This window comes from Ursus maritimus, unplaced genomic scaffold, assembly GCF_017311325.1.
Source record: "Ursus maritimus isolate PB19 unplaced genomic scaffold, ASM1731132v1 scaffold_9, whole genome shotgun sequence".
Lineage (NCBI taxonomy): Eukaryota > Metazoa > Chordata > Mammalia > Carnivora > Ursidae > Ursus > Ursus maritimus.
The window spans coordinates 40075259-40096373 of NW_024427107.1; the positions used below are offsets into that span (position 1 = coordinate 40075259).

General features: G+C 33.8%; 2 protein-coding genes across 3 annotated transcripts in view; both read right to left on the minus strand.

Annotated features, from left to right (window-relative positions):
* Positions 1-21115, minus strand: part of RAD54B (RAD54 homolog B) — an 81947-nt gene that overhangs the window by 36180 nt on the left and 24652 nt on the right. For both annotated transcript variants that reach the window (XM_008689148.1, XM_040626081.1), the window contains exon 4: positions 1498-1695. In XM_008689148.1, the coding sequence (XP_008687370.1) occupies positions 1498-1695 (198 nt within the window). The remainder of the gene's footprint in view (positions 1-1497; positions 1696-21115) is intronic.
* On the minus strand, positions 11698-17000 carry LOC121101736 (fibrinogen silencer binding protein). Its single transcript, XM_040626082.1, has 2 exons — positions 16230-17000; positions 11698-12258 (listed from the first exon to the last, which is right to left on the minus strand). Exons 1-2 carry the CDS (start codon positions 16601-16603, stop codon positions 11733-11735), a joined length of 900 nt encoding a protein of 299 aa, XP_040482016.1. The 5' UTR covers positions 16604-17000; the 3' UTR covers positions 11698-11732.

Sequence of the window (21115 nt, forward strand, 5' to 3'; positions counted from 1 at the left end):
ATTTACAGATACCCTAAGATGACTTAGTGATACCAGTCACCTTCCCATAACTATACAGAATGAAAACTGTTCTTTGAATGTAAATAGCCTTGTATAACCCATTAGCCAGCATGAAAACATAATTTATCATTTTGTCTAAAAAAAAACCACTAAAAACTCAGAAGGAATAATTAATAAAGCTATAAAAATTAGCCAAGCTTTAGAGAAAGCAAGGCCTTTTTTTAATTATTGAAAATATAGCTATGGGTGCTGGCTGGCTTATGCGACTTTTTTTTTTTCTTTTTGAGAGAGCGAGGTGGGGAGGGGGAGAGGGAGAGAGAGAATCTTAAGCAGGCTTGCCCAGCAAGGAGCCCGATGCGGTATTCAATCTCACAACCCTGAGATCACAACTTGAGCCAAAACCAAGGGTTGGAGACTTAACCGACTGAGCCACCTAGGCACCCCTCAATATTTTTACAATTAAAAAAATTGCTGCAGATAATTCAGTTCAGCCTTAATTCATCACTCTTGTCACTGACCTTCACATACTACATTCCCGAAACACTGAACCAGTACCTTTAATTCTCCCCTGCTTTTACGCCTTCGTATATACTATTCCCTCTTACGTATGCCCCTATCTCATACCCTACAAAACTATTTATCCTTCAAATTCTACCTTAAACAATTAACTCCTATGAAGCTTTCCCCAGCCTCCTAGGCCGACCTAAATGGTCCTTCTATCTCCTACTGCACAGAGTACAAATTCTCAATGAAACAATTATCTTAGTGCCTCCTAATTATCAATGACATTGCCCTATCCCCACAAACTATAAATTATATCCATTTTTGAATGTTTATTCCCAGCATAGTGCTTGGCACTTAATAGTTACATGCTATAAAGTATATTATTAAGTGAATGAATGAATGAACACATAGAACGGATTTTATAGTAACGGGCCATATTCAAAACTGAACAATAAGAGACAATGCCAAAAAAGATGGTTAGTGTTAAGCATTCTGAATTTGTGAGCTAGCTTGTATTAGTACAAATCATCCTGGCAACATTTTATAACAGAAATAATGATAACCTCCAATTTACATGTATTAATCTAGATCATGCCTAGCCATGTTTTTTTCCTTTTTTTTTTCAGAATTTTATTGGGTATCAATGAAATTAGATAATATTCCACTCTTGATATCAACATCTTTCTAACTTTAATCATTTAGCATTGAGGGGGAGATTATATGAAGACAAACTGCTTAATCTCAGAAAAATACCAAAATAACCATATATAACTATTTCATTTTAGAGAAAATGAATCCATGGGATGGGATTTGCTTCACTGAGTTAGTATTCATAAGACTGTTATTAGACTATTATGAGATAATTTAGACATGCAAGTCAATTAAAGAGCATCTTAACCTAACCCTTTATAAAATCCAATCATTTTAATTATGTAACCTCAGATATATACTAATTTTAGGCGAAATCGTAAACAACAGGTAATATCACAATACCTCTTCCAATGTCTTTGCCTTCCAAATCCTTTAATGTAAATGACTTTCCTTTTACAATGAGAACAGCATCACCTTCCCATTTTTTGTGTTTTTTCTTTGAAGCCTTACACCAAACAACACTGAAATATTTAACTAGGCTATCAGGTTCTTCCTCTTCTTGTCCCTTAGACACTGTTATTTCTTTAGGGGCTGAGTGAACTAGAATTTAAAAAAAAATAAAATAAAATAAAAACCACATTATTAGAGATAGTCAACTTTAGGTAGTAAGGTCATTTGAACAAAAATAAAAGTACAAGAAAATTAGATGGCACTAAAAATTATGAAAGAATATTTGATCATACTCCTGTTAGTATTTTATAAGTTGAGAAATTCAAGTGTCAGGTCTAGCATTACCATGAGAACAGTGAATATAAACTTATCATCTCAAAGTCATATAAACTCAGTTTAAGTAGAATAACATAATTACCGCAAACATTTTAAAACTCTAGGAACTAAAATAAATTTTCAACATCCATGGAAAAAATATCTACTACAAATTTTGAATTTTGGTCTCTTCCTGGGCTAGCGATATGTGATCCAATCCTCTCTTGTGAAGCTGGGCAGCAGCAGCAAGCCACAGCTCCCTGTCTACCGTGAAATCATGAGGGTAAACAACCGATACACTCACAACCATTCTGTTTTTCACTCTCACTATTCAATAAATTACATGAGATAGTCAACACATTATTACAAAATAGGGTTTGTGTTAGATGATTTTGCCCAACCGTAGGCTAATGTAAATGTTCTGAGCATGCTGAAGTTTGGCTGAGCTAAGCTATCATGTTCGGTAGGCTAGGTGTATAAATGCATTTTTTTTTAAAGATTTTATTTATTTATTTGACAGAGAGAGAGACAGCCAGTGAGAGAGGGAACACAAGCAGAGGGAGTGGGAGAGGAAGAAGCAGGCTCATAGCGGAGGAGCCTGATGTGGGGCTCGATCCCATAACGCCGGGATCACTCCCTGAGCCAAAGACAGACGCTTAACGACTGCGCCACCCAGGCGCCCCTATAAATGCATTTTTGACCAACGATATTTTCAACTTATGATGGGCTTATTGGGGCATAACCTCATAAGTCAAGGAAGATCTGTACTCCAATCTGGCTTCCAGTCCAGCCCTCTCCCAAAACTACCCTTGTTCAAGGCCATTAGGGAGCTCCTAGACAATAAATCCACATGGTATTTTTTTAGTCTGGATCAGAGTTCTCAAAAGCATTGGACAATGTTTGACCACTTCCTCCTTGAAATACTGAGCCCTATTTTTACAGCTTTCCTTACACATTTCAATTTTTCCTTTTACTTCTTTGGTTGCTTCTTCTTAAACATCCTTGCCAGCTCATCAGACCTGAATTCTAGACCCTCTTCTCACTGTGCCCTTCTCCTTAAATTAGTTCATCCACTCCCTTGGATTTAATACCACTCCTCCATAAACCTGTATTTTTTTTTCTAGCCCAGAGCATGACTCCAGATCTGCATCTGTACATAATTGCCCCTCAGACCTGTCTACATGAATGTCTCATAAACATCTCAATTCATCATGCCCACTTGTCTCCTCTCCAACAACTGCTCCTCCTTCAGTTTTCTCATTTCTCAGTAACAGTACCACTACCCTCATTCAAGCCAAAAAGTTGGAAATCATCCTTGACATCCTTTATTCTCAGTTCCACAGCCAATCAACCACAGATCCAGGTGATTCTAACCCCCACATGGCTCTCAAAGCTCTGTGCTGTTTGCCTTCTCCATACCCTCCCCTATTCAAATCACCATCTCTGATCTGAACCACTGTACTACTGTAGGATCTTCCCAGCAGGCCTACGGAGAGAGCTCTTCCTTTGCCCCCTCTACTCCCTAAAACCATTTTCCATATTGACTACATTTATCTATTTTTAAATGTGAATCTGATTATGCATTCTTCTTAAAATCCATTAGTCTTAATGGTCTTTAAGAATACATAACTACTTCTAGCCAAAGGGCCTTCTACTTCTTTCTCCAACATGCTATTTTAAATTAACTGCTGGGGCACCTGGGTGGCTCAGTCAGTTAAGCATCTGCCTTCAGCTCAGGTCATGATCCCAGGGTCCTGGGATCGAGCCCCACATCGGGTTCCCCACTCAGCAGAAAGCCTGCTTCTCCCCCTCCCTCTGCCTGCCGCTCCCTCTGCCGTGCTCTCTCTTAGTCAAATAAATAAATAAGACCTTTAAAAAATAATAAAAATTAAAATTAAAAAAATAACTTCTATTCACCCTGCCAGTTTAAATTTCCCTTACTGCCAAGCTAGATCTTGCCTTATTATTTTCAGCATTATCTCAGCAATTAATTGTGTGACAAAATATTTAGCCTTAGCCTTCCCCACTAAACTAGTCCTGAGGAAGGTGTTTTGATCTTGTTCATCACCATATGCCCAGAACAATAGGTACTTTTCAAAACTGCCATTTTGATTCAAAGTACATTTGACTTTATGCTTATAAAAATATTAAAACAGAATTATCTTAAAGTTAATTTTCATGAGAAAGTAGCTTTAGAAATTAACTTTGAACTCGTCTCCATTATTGCCCATTTTTATTTCCATTTTTATGAACTGTTACCTTCAGGGTTATTTTCCATGCAAACTTTTTAACAAAGATTTTGATTCCTCAGTCACTTTTTTATGAATCACATTTTACTTATTATGGCTTTTGCCGACATGAGTTTTTAAAACCATAATTTCTACCAAATGCAGTTTTGCTAAGTCAGATTTTGAATACCTAAATATTAACGAAATTATATTACTCTATCAGTTTCTAGTCAAGAAAATTTATCAGTTTTTAGATAATTGGTAGTTGTCATTTGTTGATTATTTTTGCTTTACCAACCTTGAGTATCCCTGATAAAGTTTTGAGGGTTTTTAGGATTAACAAAAAAGATGGGATGTTAATCAGTTTTTGAACTCTAAAAAATTTTGTGGTGTGCAGTTTTAGCCAACTTTAGTTTTGTCTTTGCATTATTTCTACCAGTAGTAGTCAGTGTGCATTGAATGACTGATAACCATTCTGCATTTTTAAAATTTGTTCCTATCTTTTACTATGTTATCCAAGAAAAAAAAAAATGTGATTGCTCAGGATTGCTGTAAAACAAGGGTAAAAGGTATGTCTTCAACAAAATGGCTGGAAGAACATCCAGTCAAATACCCTGTTATATTCCCAGAGCCTAGAGAGTTTACTTGTTATGTCCAGGACCCTCCTCATGCCGAGAAAAAATAAATAAAACAAAAGATAATAAACTGAGAATTCAGAAATTACTTATAATTAACTTTGAAATGCCATTGATTCTCAGATATAGCCTTTCTTTTATAGAACAGCAGGACGAGAACTAATCTGCCTGGGTTTGGATCTTGCATTTTCCCACTTACAAGCTAAGTGACCCAGGACAAGTTACTCACCACTCTATCCCAGTTTATGAATCTGTAAATGAAAATAATACTAACACCAACCTCACAGATTTGTTGTGGGCATTAGATTAGCTAATATATGTAAAACCCTTGAACAGTACTTGACATGTAATAAATACTCCCTAAATGTTAACTACCATCATCATCATCATCTTGTCTTGGTTCCTTTCCCATTTAGTCCCATTTTAAATGTAGGCCATTAAGGCAGGGAAGAGAGAAAATTTCAAAAAATAGAAAAAAAATACTAGAAATTAAACATATAAGCAGCAAAACCCTCCTACATCTAGACTATTTGTAGTGCATAAAATATTGACTAATTTGCTACATTCTAGACTAATCACCCCTAAGAATTCCACTCCAACTGTAATTTTTATTTCTAAACTTGTTTCTGATCTATTTCTCCCTTGACCCTGCAAGGTACTTCGCAAATCAATACCAAAAAAATAGTCTGTATAAACAAGAGACTTGAATGCCTATAAGCAAGATTCACAAAGTAAAATTGTTCAAAACCATGCTTTGATAAAAGAAGAGGGAGATATTGTCATTTTAATATTGACAGTGGATATGATCATCTTAATGATTCCTAAGCATAGTCACTCTACAGTTGGATGGCTTAATTATACATTCCACATATCCAAGCCTTTAATATTTTCTTTTCTTTCTAAAATTCCAAATACACACATTGTTTTCAATAGAATAAATGAAATTTAAAATGTCTCATAATCAAATTCAACAAAGACTGTAAATACCATATTGTATTTTAAAATTACCGAAACCTACAAGAATTTTTAACATACATTAACATATAAATGCAATATAAATTTAAGGTTTGAAACACTGTTTTTATTACTCTAAAAAATTTACAATCATTAATATACAAATTCCTCCAGACCAGTAATCATCCATAGTTTTATCTTGTTTTTAAAGATTTTATTTGAGAGAGAGAGAGAGTACGCACGTGTGCGCGCACACATACAAATGGGGAAACAGAGAGAGGAAGAGGGAGAGAGAATCTTGAGCAGACTCCATGCTGAGCGACCCCAACCGCTCGAACTCAGCACCCTGAGACCATGACCTGAGCCGAAACCAAGACCAACAGTTAACCAACTGAGCCACCCAGATGCCCCCATGGTTTTCTCATCTAATAAGAAAGATTTAATGTCATCTAAGTATCATTATGAATAAAATAAACCTAGAATATCTTTCTTTGCTTTAAATATCTTCAGAACGATACTTTATAAGTATGGCAGGAACCATACATTTCATCACATTTCTCACTACCTCTTGTCAAAGCATATATGCAATAAAGGCTAAAACAGAAAAAAAATCAATAACTACAATATTTCCAGATATCAAAACTATCTTCTCAGCATTTTTATTTCCTGTTCAGCATTTTAAACTCATCTAAAAATCAGAAAAGTTATTAACTTCAATTCTGACATTCCAATTGTTGAGCATGCAAAGCTTTATTTAAAAAAAAAATACACTGTTGATGAAAGTGGAAAACATTACAATCACTTTGGGAAAATGCCTGGCAGTTTCTTAAAAACTTAAACATATAGATCTTCCCTAATCCAGCATTATGTCCACAACAAATTTATACAAGAATACTCAGAATCTTTATACATAACAGCCATAATCTGGAAATAGCCCAGAAGTCCATCAAAAAATAATGGATACATAAACTGAGGTATACTTATACAAGGGAATACCACTCAACAACAGAAAGTAATGAATTACTATAAGAGGATGAAAGAACATGGGTATTAAAAACTTTAAGATAGGTAAAAGAAAAGAGAAAGGGTACATACTGTATGATTCCAATTATATAAAGTTCTAGAACAAGCAAAACTTATCTATGATTTTTTAAAAATTAGAACAATGGATGTCTGAGGTGCCAAGGGATTGATCAGGAAGGGGCAGGAGAGAATTTTCTGGGATAATGATAACATTCTAAATCTTGATAGGGATTTAAGGTACACAGGTAGCGTCACCTGTCAAAACTCATCATTTAAGATTTGTACATTTCACGTTTGCAAATCTTACCCAAAACACACACACACACACACACACACACACACACACAAATAAATACTGAAATCCAGTTTATAATACTTATGCTGAAATGTTTAGAGGTAAAGTATTCTAAATAACTTTCCAACTTGTTTTAAATAATCATTTTATTTTTAAAAATGAATTGATGGATAGATGGATGGATACATGATAAAGCAAATATAGCAAAACAGTAACTGCAGAATTTAGGTGGTAGCATATGAATGTTTACTGTAAAATGCTTTTTTTTTTTAAATAATTTTTTTATTATATTATGTTAGTCACCATACAGTACATCCCTAGTTTTTGATGTAAAGACTTTTAACTTTTTCTATTTGAAGATTTTCTTAATCTTTGTGAAGTAAATTTACACATAATTTTAAAACATGAAAGACGCACTAACAAAGTGTAAGTCTAATGATATATCTTATTCTAGTTTAAATTTGGGTGGTTAATTTGGGTGGTATTTTTATTTTACTTATTTATTTGGCTTTCCACTACTTACAAAGCAATTAAAAACTAAAAATAATATAAATTCAAATTATAGCTACTAGTTTTAATCAATCTAAGATATATAAAAATATACTGAATCAATTTCTCAAAATCACATGCAAAGATTTAGCATGACTGTTAACATTTAGTTAGGTTGTATATCTTAAGAATTTACTTTTTTGTATTTGTTAAGTATTACAACCATATTTCATCTCATAATTTTTAAATATTTACTATCAAATTCATCATCAAATACTTAATTGATTTTGAGAATTTGTGAATCTTAACATTTGAAAAAATATACTATGATATTCAGACATGGTACATTTAGTATCTACTATAAACACAATTATTTAAATAAGTTTATTTTAATTATGCATCATCAAAAAATTTTACCTCAGTGGTACTGAATTCTTTGTCTTATGGCACATAAAGAGTACACATAACAATACAATGTATTACCTTGTATTTAAAAGAATACGTATTAACAAAGCATTTAACCACCATCACCTACAGTATATATTAAATACAATTTACACACTATAAATTAAACAAGTCTATTTACAATTCAACATTACTCTAAAAGAAGGCACATGGAAAATAATTCATAGTCTAAACATTTTCACATAAGATGCAATAGTGTATAGTGAAATCTTTCAAAAATGAAAAAACACCAAGTTGATGTCTCATACAAAAACCAGAGTACTTAAATTGACTATTTTAAGAAATCTAATGGCATTTTTATTTTTTAAATTTTTTTAAAGATTTTTTTTTTTTAAGATTTTATTTATTTATTTGACAGAGAGACAGCCAGCGAGAGAGGGAACACAGGCACGGGGAGTGGGAGAGGAAGAAGCAGGCTCCCAAAGGAGGAGCCTGATGTGGGGCTCGATACCACAATGCAGGGATCACGCCCTGAGCCAAAGGCAGACGCTCAACAACTGAGCCACCCAGGTGCCCCTAATTTTTTTTAAAGATTTTATTTATTTATTCGACAAAGAAGAGAGCTCAAGTAAGCAGAGAGGCAGGCAGAGGAAGAGGGAGAAGCAGACTCCCCGCTGAGCAGGGAGCCTCATGTGCAGCTCGATCCCAGGACCCAGGGTCATGACCTGAGCCAAAAGCAGATGCTGAACTGACTGAGCCACTCAGGTGCCCGTCTAATGGCATTTTTAGAAATGAAAGAGCTTCATTAACTTTTTCAGGATGCCATTATAAATTATACCTAGTTAAAAAAAAAATCAAGTTGTAAAAATAACAATGTGCTATTTAAGTTCACACGGATAAGAAAAGATAGGTGGCAAAAATAACCTACTATCCAAATTACTAATATACGAGATGAAATATTTTTACTTAGCTTATTTTTCAAATTTAATATTCTTTTACAGAATCAAGTCTACATTTTAAAAATAAAATCACTCTTCCCTATGTTTTCTGGCATTACATTTCATAGGTAAAGCTCATGGCATTTAAATTTTTGCAAATTAAAATTGAACAAGATTGATTCAGAAAAATTGTGGCAAACTCCCTGAAATGAGTACAACTCTGGTATTTAAACATATGTAAAAATAAAGTTTTTTATCCTACACAGTCCCTAAATGCTAAGGAATCTGTCATCTGATGCAACCAAAGAAACAACGATCTGGAACAATGCTGGAGGAAAATATGACGGTAGAAGACTCTGTTTACACTATTTTATGAACAGCAAAAAAACGTTGAAGGGCAATTTTGTATGTACATTTTTACCTTCCACACTGATTTTAGAACCTAACCACACACAAAAAAAATGTGTGTTGCACTTTTTTTGAACACAGAAGTCTCCTAGAAACATCTCATGGAATTAATGTTCCACAGAACAGTTTGGAAAACTGATGTAGCCACACAAAGTCAACATTCAAATACAACATTCACATCAATTCTGAGGACTAACATGCTGAGATTATAATATGAATTCCATTACATATGGTAATTTGCTTTCAATAATTTCATAAAGTTAAAACTGACTACTTCAAGGATGTATTTACTAGAATTATATTGTAAAAACATTAAATTAGAATTACAAGATTCTAATCTCTTGAGTCTAGTGTTTAGGCTCAAAGAAAAGTCATAACATAAAGATTAAAACTACCAAACACAGATATCATATTACACATTCAAGGCATTTTTATAATAAAATATTTAACTCTAATAGCAGATAAAAAATGCCAATAAGATTAAGCAATCAACAAGCTAAAATAGTACCAGGAAAGTCCATTTTATCTTTATTCTATTTCAATAGCCATAACCTAAATTCTGAATTTAATTTCCTCTCACTAAATGCCCACTCCATAAATGCTATTATAACACTAATTCAGAGCTCTAATTCATATCCCTCTAATCAAAAGCCTTCGATGACTTCCCATTGTACATTCAACTGATTATTTAAAAATAGCCTTCAACGTAATCCATAAGGTGGCACCAATCAACTTCCAAACTCTTGTCCCTCAATTCATCTTCACCCATTTCTCTTTTCAACACATTATTTCTGAGACTCTAGTATGATTTAGGCACCTAGCTACATTCCAAATATTCTGTTCCAGGGGTTTTCAAACGCTAGCTTGCATCAGAATCTCTAGAGGGTTTATTAAAACAGATTGCTGGACTATACCTCCAGAGGTTCTGATTCAAAAGGAATGGATTTACATTTGTCACAAAGTTCTCAAGTGATGCTGATGTTACTGGTCAGCTCTACCCTTGGTGAACCATTACTCTACTCCAAAGGCCACAAACTGGCTGAATGATGCCCACCCACATGTGTAGTGTTTTTAAAACATCTTGAATTATTTGCATTTTTATGTTGAAAAATTCCACATAAAGATCCAGACTTCTGGATTATTCCTGCATGTAAAAATTCTGCTGGAGCTAAATAGTAGCTACTCATTTAATCCTAGTCCAGGTAACCAAGCCCTAATTGGCCCTCTCTACACCCACTTAAAATCACCAGCCTACCATTGTATTTGCGCTTGTACGCCCTGATTCACTGTTCCCTTTTTCCATGTTGCTCACTCTGACTTAAACATCCTTTTCCACTATACTGAAATTCTGAAATTCTACTTACTCCATTCTAAAGCTTGGCGTGAAAATCCTTTCTCAACAAAGCACCAGCAAAAATGGAATATACATATCAAAGATTTAACTTAAATTTAATGTGTGCTTTAAGAATTGAGATTTTATTTATTTCTGCAAATACTAAAGTAGTATTCACAAAAATATTATTGATTAAATCGCAACTATTTTTTGCTATTTCTATGTAAAATTTTAATTTTGTTCACTGAAACTTTTTTACTGTGATTTTTACTGTGAAATAAATCTTTTTCAGAATAAGACATTAAAAATAAATTAAAACATTAAATCTTATAGCCAAAATATATAACTGTCTCAAGAAAACATCTTATTTTGCTGGACAAAAAGGGGAAGAAGGTTGGGGGTAACTGATACAAGTCCCCTGGTTTTGTAACCTATGAATCTTTAAAAGCAATTATAATGAAAAACACTTTCATAATTTTTTCACAAGGAAGAAATTTTAGTGGGTTTTTACTTCTATGGAACAGCAGAGGGGAAACCTACAAAGAAACAAAAACCGAGTGCTGGTCCTTCCTCTGCCATAAACAGCTTTGTTACATCAAGTCACTAAGTTCTCCCTGGACCTCAGTTTCATTACTAAATTGAAGAGGTGAAAAAAAGGGATTTCCAAGTACCTTCCAGCTCTAAAATTGTATCACTTCTTCAAAAACAGGAAAGCATAAAAATCAATGTCATATAGGCAAGCTTCTGTTAATCAGGCTAATATTGCTTCTAAATTAGATTGACTTAAAAACCTTGAACTACAGCTTTCAAAGCTCTAATTTAAAATGCCAAAGACTCAGAACTTTGAAAGAATACATATGTTTGTGTATCTATTTATGTGTGTTCTAATTTAATGATCAAAATAAGAAATCTTTTGTAAGGCCAACAATTAAACTTCTTAGAAAAAAATTGAAGACAAAATATATAACCATACCAACCAATCAATAAGTTTTAATATATCTCAAAAGAAAATTAAATAATTAGAAAATCATGTCAAAAAAGGTTTTTTTCACAACTGAGATTAACAACACTTTTTAAGAGTATGTATTCTGCTTCAGTATATTCCCAAATGAAAGTAATTTGGCCAAAACTAAAATTAGCAAATTGCAAGACTGAAAAAAAATATTAGAGACTATTATATTCAGGCAGATCACGCCGTAAGCGAACTGCTTTCAGCTTCTCCACTTCAATTTTTGCTCTTAGCAGCTCTTCCTCTAGCTGCTGCCTTCTTTTCAATCCATCCCTCTTCTCCTGAACATACAATCCAAAATTTTTTTGATTTTCTAAAATTATCTGATGCTCCTCTTTCAGCATTTGCAGAATCTGAGGATCATACCCTAATTGTGGCCTAAAGTGTTCTCCACGCTCATGCCGAAAAAAATCATCTCTCCTTGGGATAGAAGATGGAGACGATGTCATTCTCATATCAACAGAGGAAAGTGACGGTGACAAAGATCTCTCCATAACATGTACTAATTCATGGTCTTCTCTTTGTTCTAAAATATCACTCTGTTGAGAATTTAAAACCAGTGGAGGAGGGGGCTTAATGTCTTCTTCTTGCTTCACCTCCACTGTAATAGCAACTGGATGGTGATCCAACATTACCTGTAGTGAACTCGTACCAGCCTGTGCTTCCTCATCCAAGTTTGCACTACAGCACACAAAAAAGCATTATAAAATGTAAATCAAATGAAGACAAGAACATAGATATAGCATAATTTCATATTTAGTATACATCAAAGTGTCAAGCTTTAGAGCTATAAAGAAAATTGTGAAACAAAAAAAAATTGAATCCTTGGAATAACAAATTAAAGTGACTACATTTAAAATTTCAAAAATACATACATATAGCTCTCACCCACCCTTAACTTTAAAATTGAGTTCTTAAAAGGACAAAAAATTACAAATATTACCCAAGGCCAATGAAGTAAATAAAAAGAAAAGCCTTTGTTAATGCTTTCAAAGAGACAGCACATGTTTCTACAAGCGTGACATTCTTAAATGGTATAAAGGGCCATTTACTGCACTTTGGGCCTTGCTATCCCCACACCTTAGCCTTAGATATCCTGCTTCTGCTCTCCTGGACTGATTAAAAATCTAAAAATCACCAAGGTCCCTGACTTCTAGGATAGTAGAAAGTCATTTATGGGAGGTATTGATTTCTACATCTGTCCAAAAAAAGAAAAAGAAAAATCAAGTTTTTGTATGGCTCTGGGTATGCCCAACTATCAGGGTATTATCCTAACTATACAATTTCAGATACCATGGTATTTATCCTTTACCTATCCTAAACTTGATTCCATTGCCCTTTCAGTCTTTCAACCATCAGTCAGATAAAGTTCACAGGGAAAGGGCTCAAATCTACCACTGTATCCCCAGCACCTAGCATAATACTGTACTTGGAATCTAGTAGGTGCTCATCACATGTTGAATGACTAAAAAAATGTTTTTTTTATGAAGTATTTTTAACTGGCTTATATACTATATATTGAAAGTCTGTTAAATTTACATGTAATTTCCATAAAATATGCACTTCTATTAGAAAAAACTAGCTTCAGCATAATTTAAACTTTGACATAACATTATTGGTTATGACAAACACAATGTATCTTAAAATTCAACTTTTTTAAAAAAACCAATTTCATGAATAACATGAAGCTACTAATTAAAAATATCTAATCTTGTTTCTTAAGGGTTTTTTTAAATTTATGCTTCTGCCTAACTTAAAAATAAGTTATAGAGGGGAAAGAGATTATTGGAACATTAATGAAAAAATGCTATGCTTAACATTAAAAAATAGTTTACAACTAATAAGTAACATAGTTAAAAAAACATTCATTCTACATGGATGATTAAAATGCTGGAACAGGGGCAACTGAGTGGCTCAGTCATTAAGCATCTGCCTTCAGCTCAGGGTGTGATCCCAGGGTCCTGGGATCGAGCCCCACATCGGGCTCCCTGTTCCACTGGGAGCCTGCTTCTTCCTCTCCCACTCCCCCTGCTTGTGTTCCCTCTCTCACTGGCTGTCTCTCTCTGCCAAATAAATAAATAAAACCTTTAAATAAATAAATAAATAAATAAAATGCTGGAACAAGTTCAAGCAGAACATAAGGAAAAAAATTAAAACTCCCCGTATATCACTTACTATTGGCATTAAATGGCCAGAAATACCAGATATTTAAGAGATACAAATAAAATAAGATATAGTATGTTATGAAAAATCTATTTGTAGATTACATAAATTCCTTAATTTTCATTCTTTTTGTCATCTTATGCGTTTCAAAAGAAAAACAATACAACAGCAATGTAATTCATAGTAAGGCTTCCCTTTATCAACATCCCTAATAACTAGAAAGGAAAAAGGTTAAAACTACAAATGAAAATGAAAGTTTTAAAAATCCACATAATTACTATCCAAATTAGTATGTATAATGGAGTATAAGACTATTAGACATAGACATTACACTCCCATGTAAATTTTAAAATGCCTTTTATCCGAAATATACCATGCCATTTTCTTTGAAACATTACAAGTAGGCATAACAAAGTAAAAAAAAAAAAAAAATGTTTTAGAGAAAGTCACAAAAAAGGATAAACAGAAGGACTTCTAAAATTTATGAATTCTGAAGATCAAATAGACTGCAAAAACACAAAATATAATCTGATACCAGAGAGAGGTAAAAATGAAGACATATATCAATGCTCTACACAGGTAGCCTTACAAAACAGGCATATATCTTTAATATAAGCAGTAATATTTTCCTCAGTAAGAATGGAGAGTTTGGTGAGATTAACAGGCATATTTATATAGAAGCATAATTAAGATTATAGATTATAAACTTCTGAGAATTAAGATCCAAGATGTCAATTAAATAAGTAGTGAGCACATTAAATATGTAAATAAATGAAAATGCTAATACAAAGAAAATGGCAATGTGGACACTAACACAAATAAGCATTTAAACAGCTTATTTCTCATATTCTTCCCTTTAAAGTATGAAAAGTTGTTCTTGCTTAAACAGTAGGTTTTGTAATGTATAATACTCATTTTATCAGAGTGATGTTGTTATCCCAAAAGATTGTGAATATGGTTACAAACAGTCAAAATGTAAACAGGTACTTGAATATTTTCTCTTCTATACTCATTGTATTTTTAAAATATACAACTAACTAAAACTACAGTTTCTATGTATAGTTTTCAAATTATAAAAACCTAGACTTAATACCCCAAAGGTAGTTTTATACCTGTAATGCAAAAGCCAATTTTCTCTATGGTTTGAGGGGGACAAATTTTTAATGAGTAGTACTGTATAAAAAAGTCTTACTGTGGAGTTTTTTGGATACCCAGCAAATTATGATTTAATCATTTCTCATCATAGAGAACATTTTAAGCACTGATGAATTAATACACTGTAACCAAGTTCCAGATTCCCACTGGTGATTTTTTTTTTTTTTTTTTTACTATGTTATCTACTAGCAGTAAGCAGTATATGGTAAGCAGCTGGTCTCAAAAATATTACCCTAGTAAATTATAAAAATAACAAATAAGTTTGGCTAAAAAGTTTTTCTCCCCTGTTTCTCTCCTAACTTCAAAAGGATTTCACAGGTGATCAATAATTGTGCTTATATAATGACTCTTCCACCAAGAAGAAAGCATTGCAAACCTTTGTTTGAAATGTCCCTCAACTAACAAGTTTACAACTTGTTTAAATAACCCTAAATGGTTCGGAAAAAGAATGCAGCTGCCATTTTTATCTTTTGCCAGGGGTTAAAATTTGAATTAGTAATAAGTTTTGAAGATTCCCAGGCAAGTAGTTATGTAGAGCATAAATTTAGCCAAAAAAACTTTCTAACCCTATAAGAACTTAGTTGCTTATTCATATATTAAAATTCATAGTTTCATATCATTGCAAAATAGTATGGGAGTGCTTGCCCCTTTTCTGTATGATCAAGATCAAAGTGAAACTAGACTATTAATGAATAAAAACTACAAAAACTTTTTATTAAGTAATCTGAATCCCTAATTAGGCATTAAATTCCTTTCCTTGTTTTTATCTTTTATTTTGAAGATGTTGGAAATAAACTGTCTTAATATATACGATCATGCCATTGATAAATGTACTAAATTATTGATTTTAAATGGTTTTTAGCTCAATTAATAGTCACTAAGTATAGACAGTAACAATTCATTAAAAAACAAGGGTTCCACTTCTCCTGAAACTGCTAACTTTACATAAAATTGAAAATTCCAATGAAATATAATCTTAAATGAAATAAGATATCTCTCAGAAGCTAATTAGCAATTTAAATTTAAAGCTTAAAAAGTTTATTATGAGATTATGTTACAAATTTCATCCCATTTATTCCTCCCTAGCCCTTACTTTTTAAAAACTACAGAGAGAGGGAAGGGGGAGGGGAAGACAATAAAAAGTGGCTTAAATCAAATGCAGCAGAAAAATTCCTTATAGCCTCACATTTCTTTTTTAAGAAAGCTAAACAAAGACACTATTCATTGCTCCCGTAGTGGGGATGCTTACTATGCATATCTCTATCACAAGTAAGCCAGAGCCCAATAGATAGGAGGCGCCATAATTTTGCACAAGAAAATAAAATAAAGCTTACCTTTGTATGTGGTTCCTGTCTCTTACCAGGCAAAAACTGGAAATCTGGGGAATCATCTCCATAACTTTCTTGGTTGGCTCAGAAATATTGCCTTTAAAATCTGATTGGGTCTCTTTTTGCTGCAATAGCTCCTGTTTGGCATATTCTTTGAGCCTTTTGTAAAGGGTGCGTAGGCCCTGGGCTGTTCGAGGAGGGCGATCTACTCCAATTGCATTATAGTTTACTGCTATGATATCCCAACATCTATTCTTTTCTACTATTACTGAATGTTTATTAGTGTGTTCTTCGAGAATTTTAACATATGGCTTCACAAGCTTTAGCAAATCAAGCTTTTCAGATAAGGTAAAATTGGATGATCTAGCCTTTCCTACCATTGTTCTTTTCAAATTAAGTAGGCAGTTTCTGAAACCACCATGCAGCAGCCTTCAGCTCTGCTCAGCTCTTTTCACAAACAGAAAAAGATCAGGCTTAACTAGGCTAGCCTCATTTAGGCCCACGCCTACAGGGGAGGGTTTATTAAAATTCCTCCAGCTTAAGCTGACGCAGGTTCAGGAAATCTGCTTAAGCCAAGCCTGACCTACATAAAGCTTCTCACTGAAGAAGACAGGAAGGCACAAGCAAAACACACTTGTGTATAAAGAGAACAGCTCGAGATAGGATTTAATACACAAAGGTCTAGAGATAAACATGGAACACAGCTAAAAATTAGCTAATTTAGTGAGAATATCGAATTTCCACACATGTATGCCTAGCTCATAGATTGAAACTGCATTGCAGTATCACTTTAATAAAAACAAAAGAGGAACTGTTTTGTGCTATTTGTTTACAAATCCAGTAGACAGGAAAATGAAAAACTAAAGATATGAGTGATGAATGTAATGATTCCTAACAGAGCCCCTAATCACTGTTTTCTGAGCTGCTGTTCTCTCTTACCAAATCTGCATAATGCTGGTCCTGCTGTCAATCAGGAATTGCATATCCTCTAGCTAGTTAGGTTACACCCAGACTCAGACTTCACAGTAAAGCTAAGCTTCTCCTTCATTTTACAGTCTACAGTAGCCACATTTTTTTCAGTTACTTAGGAAAAAATTTTTGTTCTGAAAAGCAGATAAAAATTATGTTTTTAAAGCAAGGGATTATTGTAGCTATAATGTATGTGAATATGCTAGCCTGCTTTATCATGTGTAAAAAACACCATTCACAGTGAGAACAGAATAATCATGCCTTAAGACTGCACACAACAAAATGGCATTTGCTATTATTAAAGAGTAGGATTTTTATTTAGCCATATTTATACAATTTGGATTATTAAAAATGAGACACCAGGCTCAAAATGGAGTCACTTATGCTAAGCCCCACGTCACCTGAGACTTAATTACAGTTTTGGCTCTCCCAAAAATGGAATCTTAAACCAGTCAATCAAGAACTATGTGATCAGCACTAGCGAGGTAATCTGCCCGACAGACTCCTGCCATCTCCTAAAGGAAAGTGAACACAATCAATCTACTTTTTGCCAGGATAATTTCCTTGTTCCCACTTACTTCTATGAAAGTCATTCATTTTGTACAGCTCCTTAGAGCTCCTTTCTACCTGTTAAATGGGATGCTGCCCAATTCATACATCACTGAATAAAGCCACTAAGAGCTGCACAATTTACTCAGCAGAACTTTGTTTTTTTAACAAAAGTAAACAGCTAGTCTAGCCATTTGCAAGGCCACCAGTTTGCAAACTTAGAATGTATTTTCTAATCCCTGTCTGAAAACATAATAAATGTATGCATAACAATATGCAAAAATGTAATGTAAACAAGGTAAAAAAAAAAAAAGCTTATTTTCTTCTCATATACAGGTGTAGGGCAGGCCACCACAAAAATGGGCCACTTTGGATGAAGATTACTTTGAGTTCAAAGCAATCAAAATCCAGCAGATTCAGGAAAAGCTCTTAACGCCCCCCCACCAACTGCCTAAATTTTACATTGGAAAGGAACCTGTACCAGGAAGAAAGTTACTAACGGTGACTGCTCCTTACTTAAGAAACATATCTACTGTACCTCCATGACAGGGCAACCTTTGTTTTTCATACATATACTATCACCTTCCTGCTAAAGGTCTTCCTCTCCTTTGTATCCCAATACTCCTAAACCTCCTCCTTAGCTCAGGATGTCATATAAGCCTCAAGTTCCCTGTCTTTGAAATCTCATGTCTGTGTGGATTCCCCATATGTACAAAACTAAATTTGATTTTCTCCTGTTAATCTGTCTCATGTCAATTTAATTATTAGTCCAGCTAAAAAGGCTTGAAGGGCAGAGGATATTTCTTCCTCCCTAACAGTCTTTAAGCAGTTATTCTGCTCAGTAAATTGCAGAAAATAAAAATGCAAATGATGTCTGTCCATAGAGATGCAAACTGAAAACTGACCCACCCCAACAACCTGACCAAAGTTACTCAAAGGAAAGCAAGAACACAGGATATATATTGTCTTTAGATAATACTTGGTTATTTTTGAAATAAAAAACTGGTATTGTATTAAAAATGAAAAACTAATAAAAATATGAAAAACAATTAAATCTCACTGATCATCAAAACATGTACACTAAAAATGATTTTCATCTACAAGATTGGCAAATTTCTTAAAGACTGCAAATGTCAAGTGGATGAGGGTGCAGGGCAAAGAGTTCTCTAGTACTATTCATGGGAGTGTAAAACAGCATTTTGGATTGCAGCCTGAGAGTATTAATATTTTACATGTGTAAAACCTTCTAAAATTGCAGTAATTTTTACTTCTCAGAATCTAACTTAGAAAAATATTCAAATACAAGGAAGAACAAAGCACTCTATGAAGTTGTATAGTATTGAAGGCAATCTAAGAGCACATCAGGTGGGGACAAAAAATCACTAGAATACACCGATATTATAGTCTACTCTAGGCAGCACTAAAATAATAAAATAGGCAGATTCCTATGTATTGACAGAACAACATCCAAAACACATGGCAGATGAGCAAGTAAAAGAAAAACACATACAAATATAATTCCATTATGTTTACCAGAAACACGCAAAGCTAAATATTTCTGTAGGTACAGAAAAAATATACATACATAGGTACAAAATGTAAGTAGGTACATACATACATATGAAAATGCACTCCCAAAACATCTAAGAACTCCATTATCCTAATACAGTAGTGTTAAAAAGAAAACCACAGGCCCTAAACAGTGTCACGTAGACCAAGTTCCCAAATCGCGGCTTAATACCTAAACTAATTGCAGTGTCCACCTCCCCCAGAAATGTGGCCTTAACTGGTCAGTCAGGAAATTTTTCTTTCCACCAGTGCCAGTGAGTCTGTCATCTGGGTCCTCTCTCCCTCAAAGAAATATGAGGTACTCTGCATAAGACCCATTCCCCTAGAAAACAGCCTCGTCAATCCTTTTCTTTTGGTAATAACTTTCTTGCCCCACCCTCCTATAAACCTTACATTTTATACAAGGCTTTGGAGTGCCTCTCTCAACTTGCTAGAGGCGGTGGTGCCCAATCCATTATTCTTTAATAAAACCAATGAGATCCTCAAACTTACTTGGCCAAATTTTGTTCTTTGGCAGTAACCATGAGCCACGTATGGCTATTAAGCATTTTATATGCGGTTAATGGAACTGAGGAACTAAATTTTAAATTTTATTGAATTTTAATTAATTTAAACTTAAAAATTTTAAACTGAAGCAGGTCATTTTTCCATTAAATACAACTTCACTGTTTTGGTAGGATTACATTTTACATAACCTTTTGATCACATATGACACTACTCTTTCTAAATATTACTGACAAGACCATCCCCTTTGACCAAACTTTAAGTCAGACTCATCTGAGCCTTCTTCTCAACTAGGCCTTGGCCTTGGCCTAGACAGCCTGCCAGGCCCAGAGTTGGCAAGAATCTACTCTTGTTACCTAACCAAATTCTTCATACCTCCACCCTGATCCACTCACTCCCTTAGCCTGCCCACTGGCTATAAATTCCTGTTGTATTGGGAGTTAAATTCAATCTCTACCCTCTATTGCAATAGTTTTGAGTAAAGTTTTCTTGCCTACTTTACTTGTCCAATGCAATTTTTCTTTGATATTACACATAATCACATCACCAGTGTAGTCAATCTTTTTTCTTTCTTTTTTTTTTTTTTAAAGTAATCTCTACACCCAACGAGGGGCTTGAACTCATGACCCCAAGGATCAACAGTCTACTAACTAGGCCAGCCAGGTGCCCCTCCACCAGTGTAGTAGATCTTAACAAATTGATTCCATGATTTTTTTCTATGCAATGATGTAACATTTAATGGACTTGTTTGAATACTTTATCCAGACAGTACAAATTATAATGATATGCTGTGTAAACTGTAATTGATTATTAATCTGAAATACTTATTACAGTTTTAGTTGCATTATAGTTAATTATTTTTCTAGCCAAAAAAATGAGAATGGACAAATTTTTTAGTATAAAATGAAAACAGATGCAGAAGCCAGTACTCTTATTGAAACAATGAAGAAAAAAAAGACTGTACTAAGTCATATCATGAATTTTACAATAAACATTGCATACAATTTGATACAGAAGAGGAATAAACGGTTCACTGTGTAAAAGAATTTTAAAGATTAGATACTAGACAATATTAGGAGACACTGTCAACAATGTCATAATCAACAACAAATACATAGTCAATCTAACATGAAGTTTCCTCTCAACAAGAATGGATGAGGTTTAGTCACCTCAAATCAGAATTAAATACCCAGAAATATTTTTAAATGATATGTAACAAGGTCTGAGCCTATAACTTTGGCCAGCCATAAAATGGCTTGGTTTCTGGCACGAAAAAAGAAAACCATTTTTAGATGAAGAGC

What these genes read in the sequence shown, in the direction of transcription:
- LOC121101736 (XM_040626082.1), bottom strand. Translation starts at nt 16,603, where the DNA reads ATGGTAGGAAAGGCTAGATCATCCAATTTTACCTTATCTGAAAAGCTT. An exon ending in GACAGGAACCACATACAAAG is followed by an intron (nt 12,259 to 16,229) that starts GTAAGCTTTATT and finishes TGTGTGCTGTAG; the next exon opens with TGCAAACTTGGATGAGGAAG.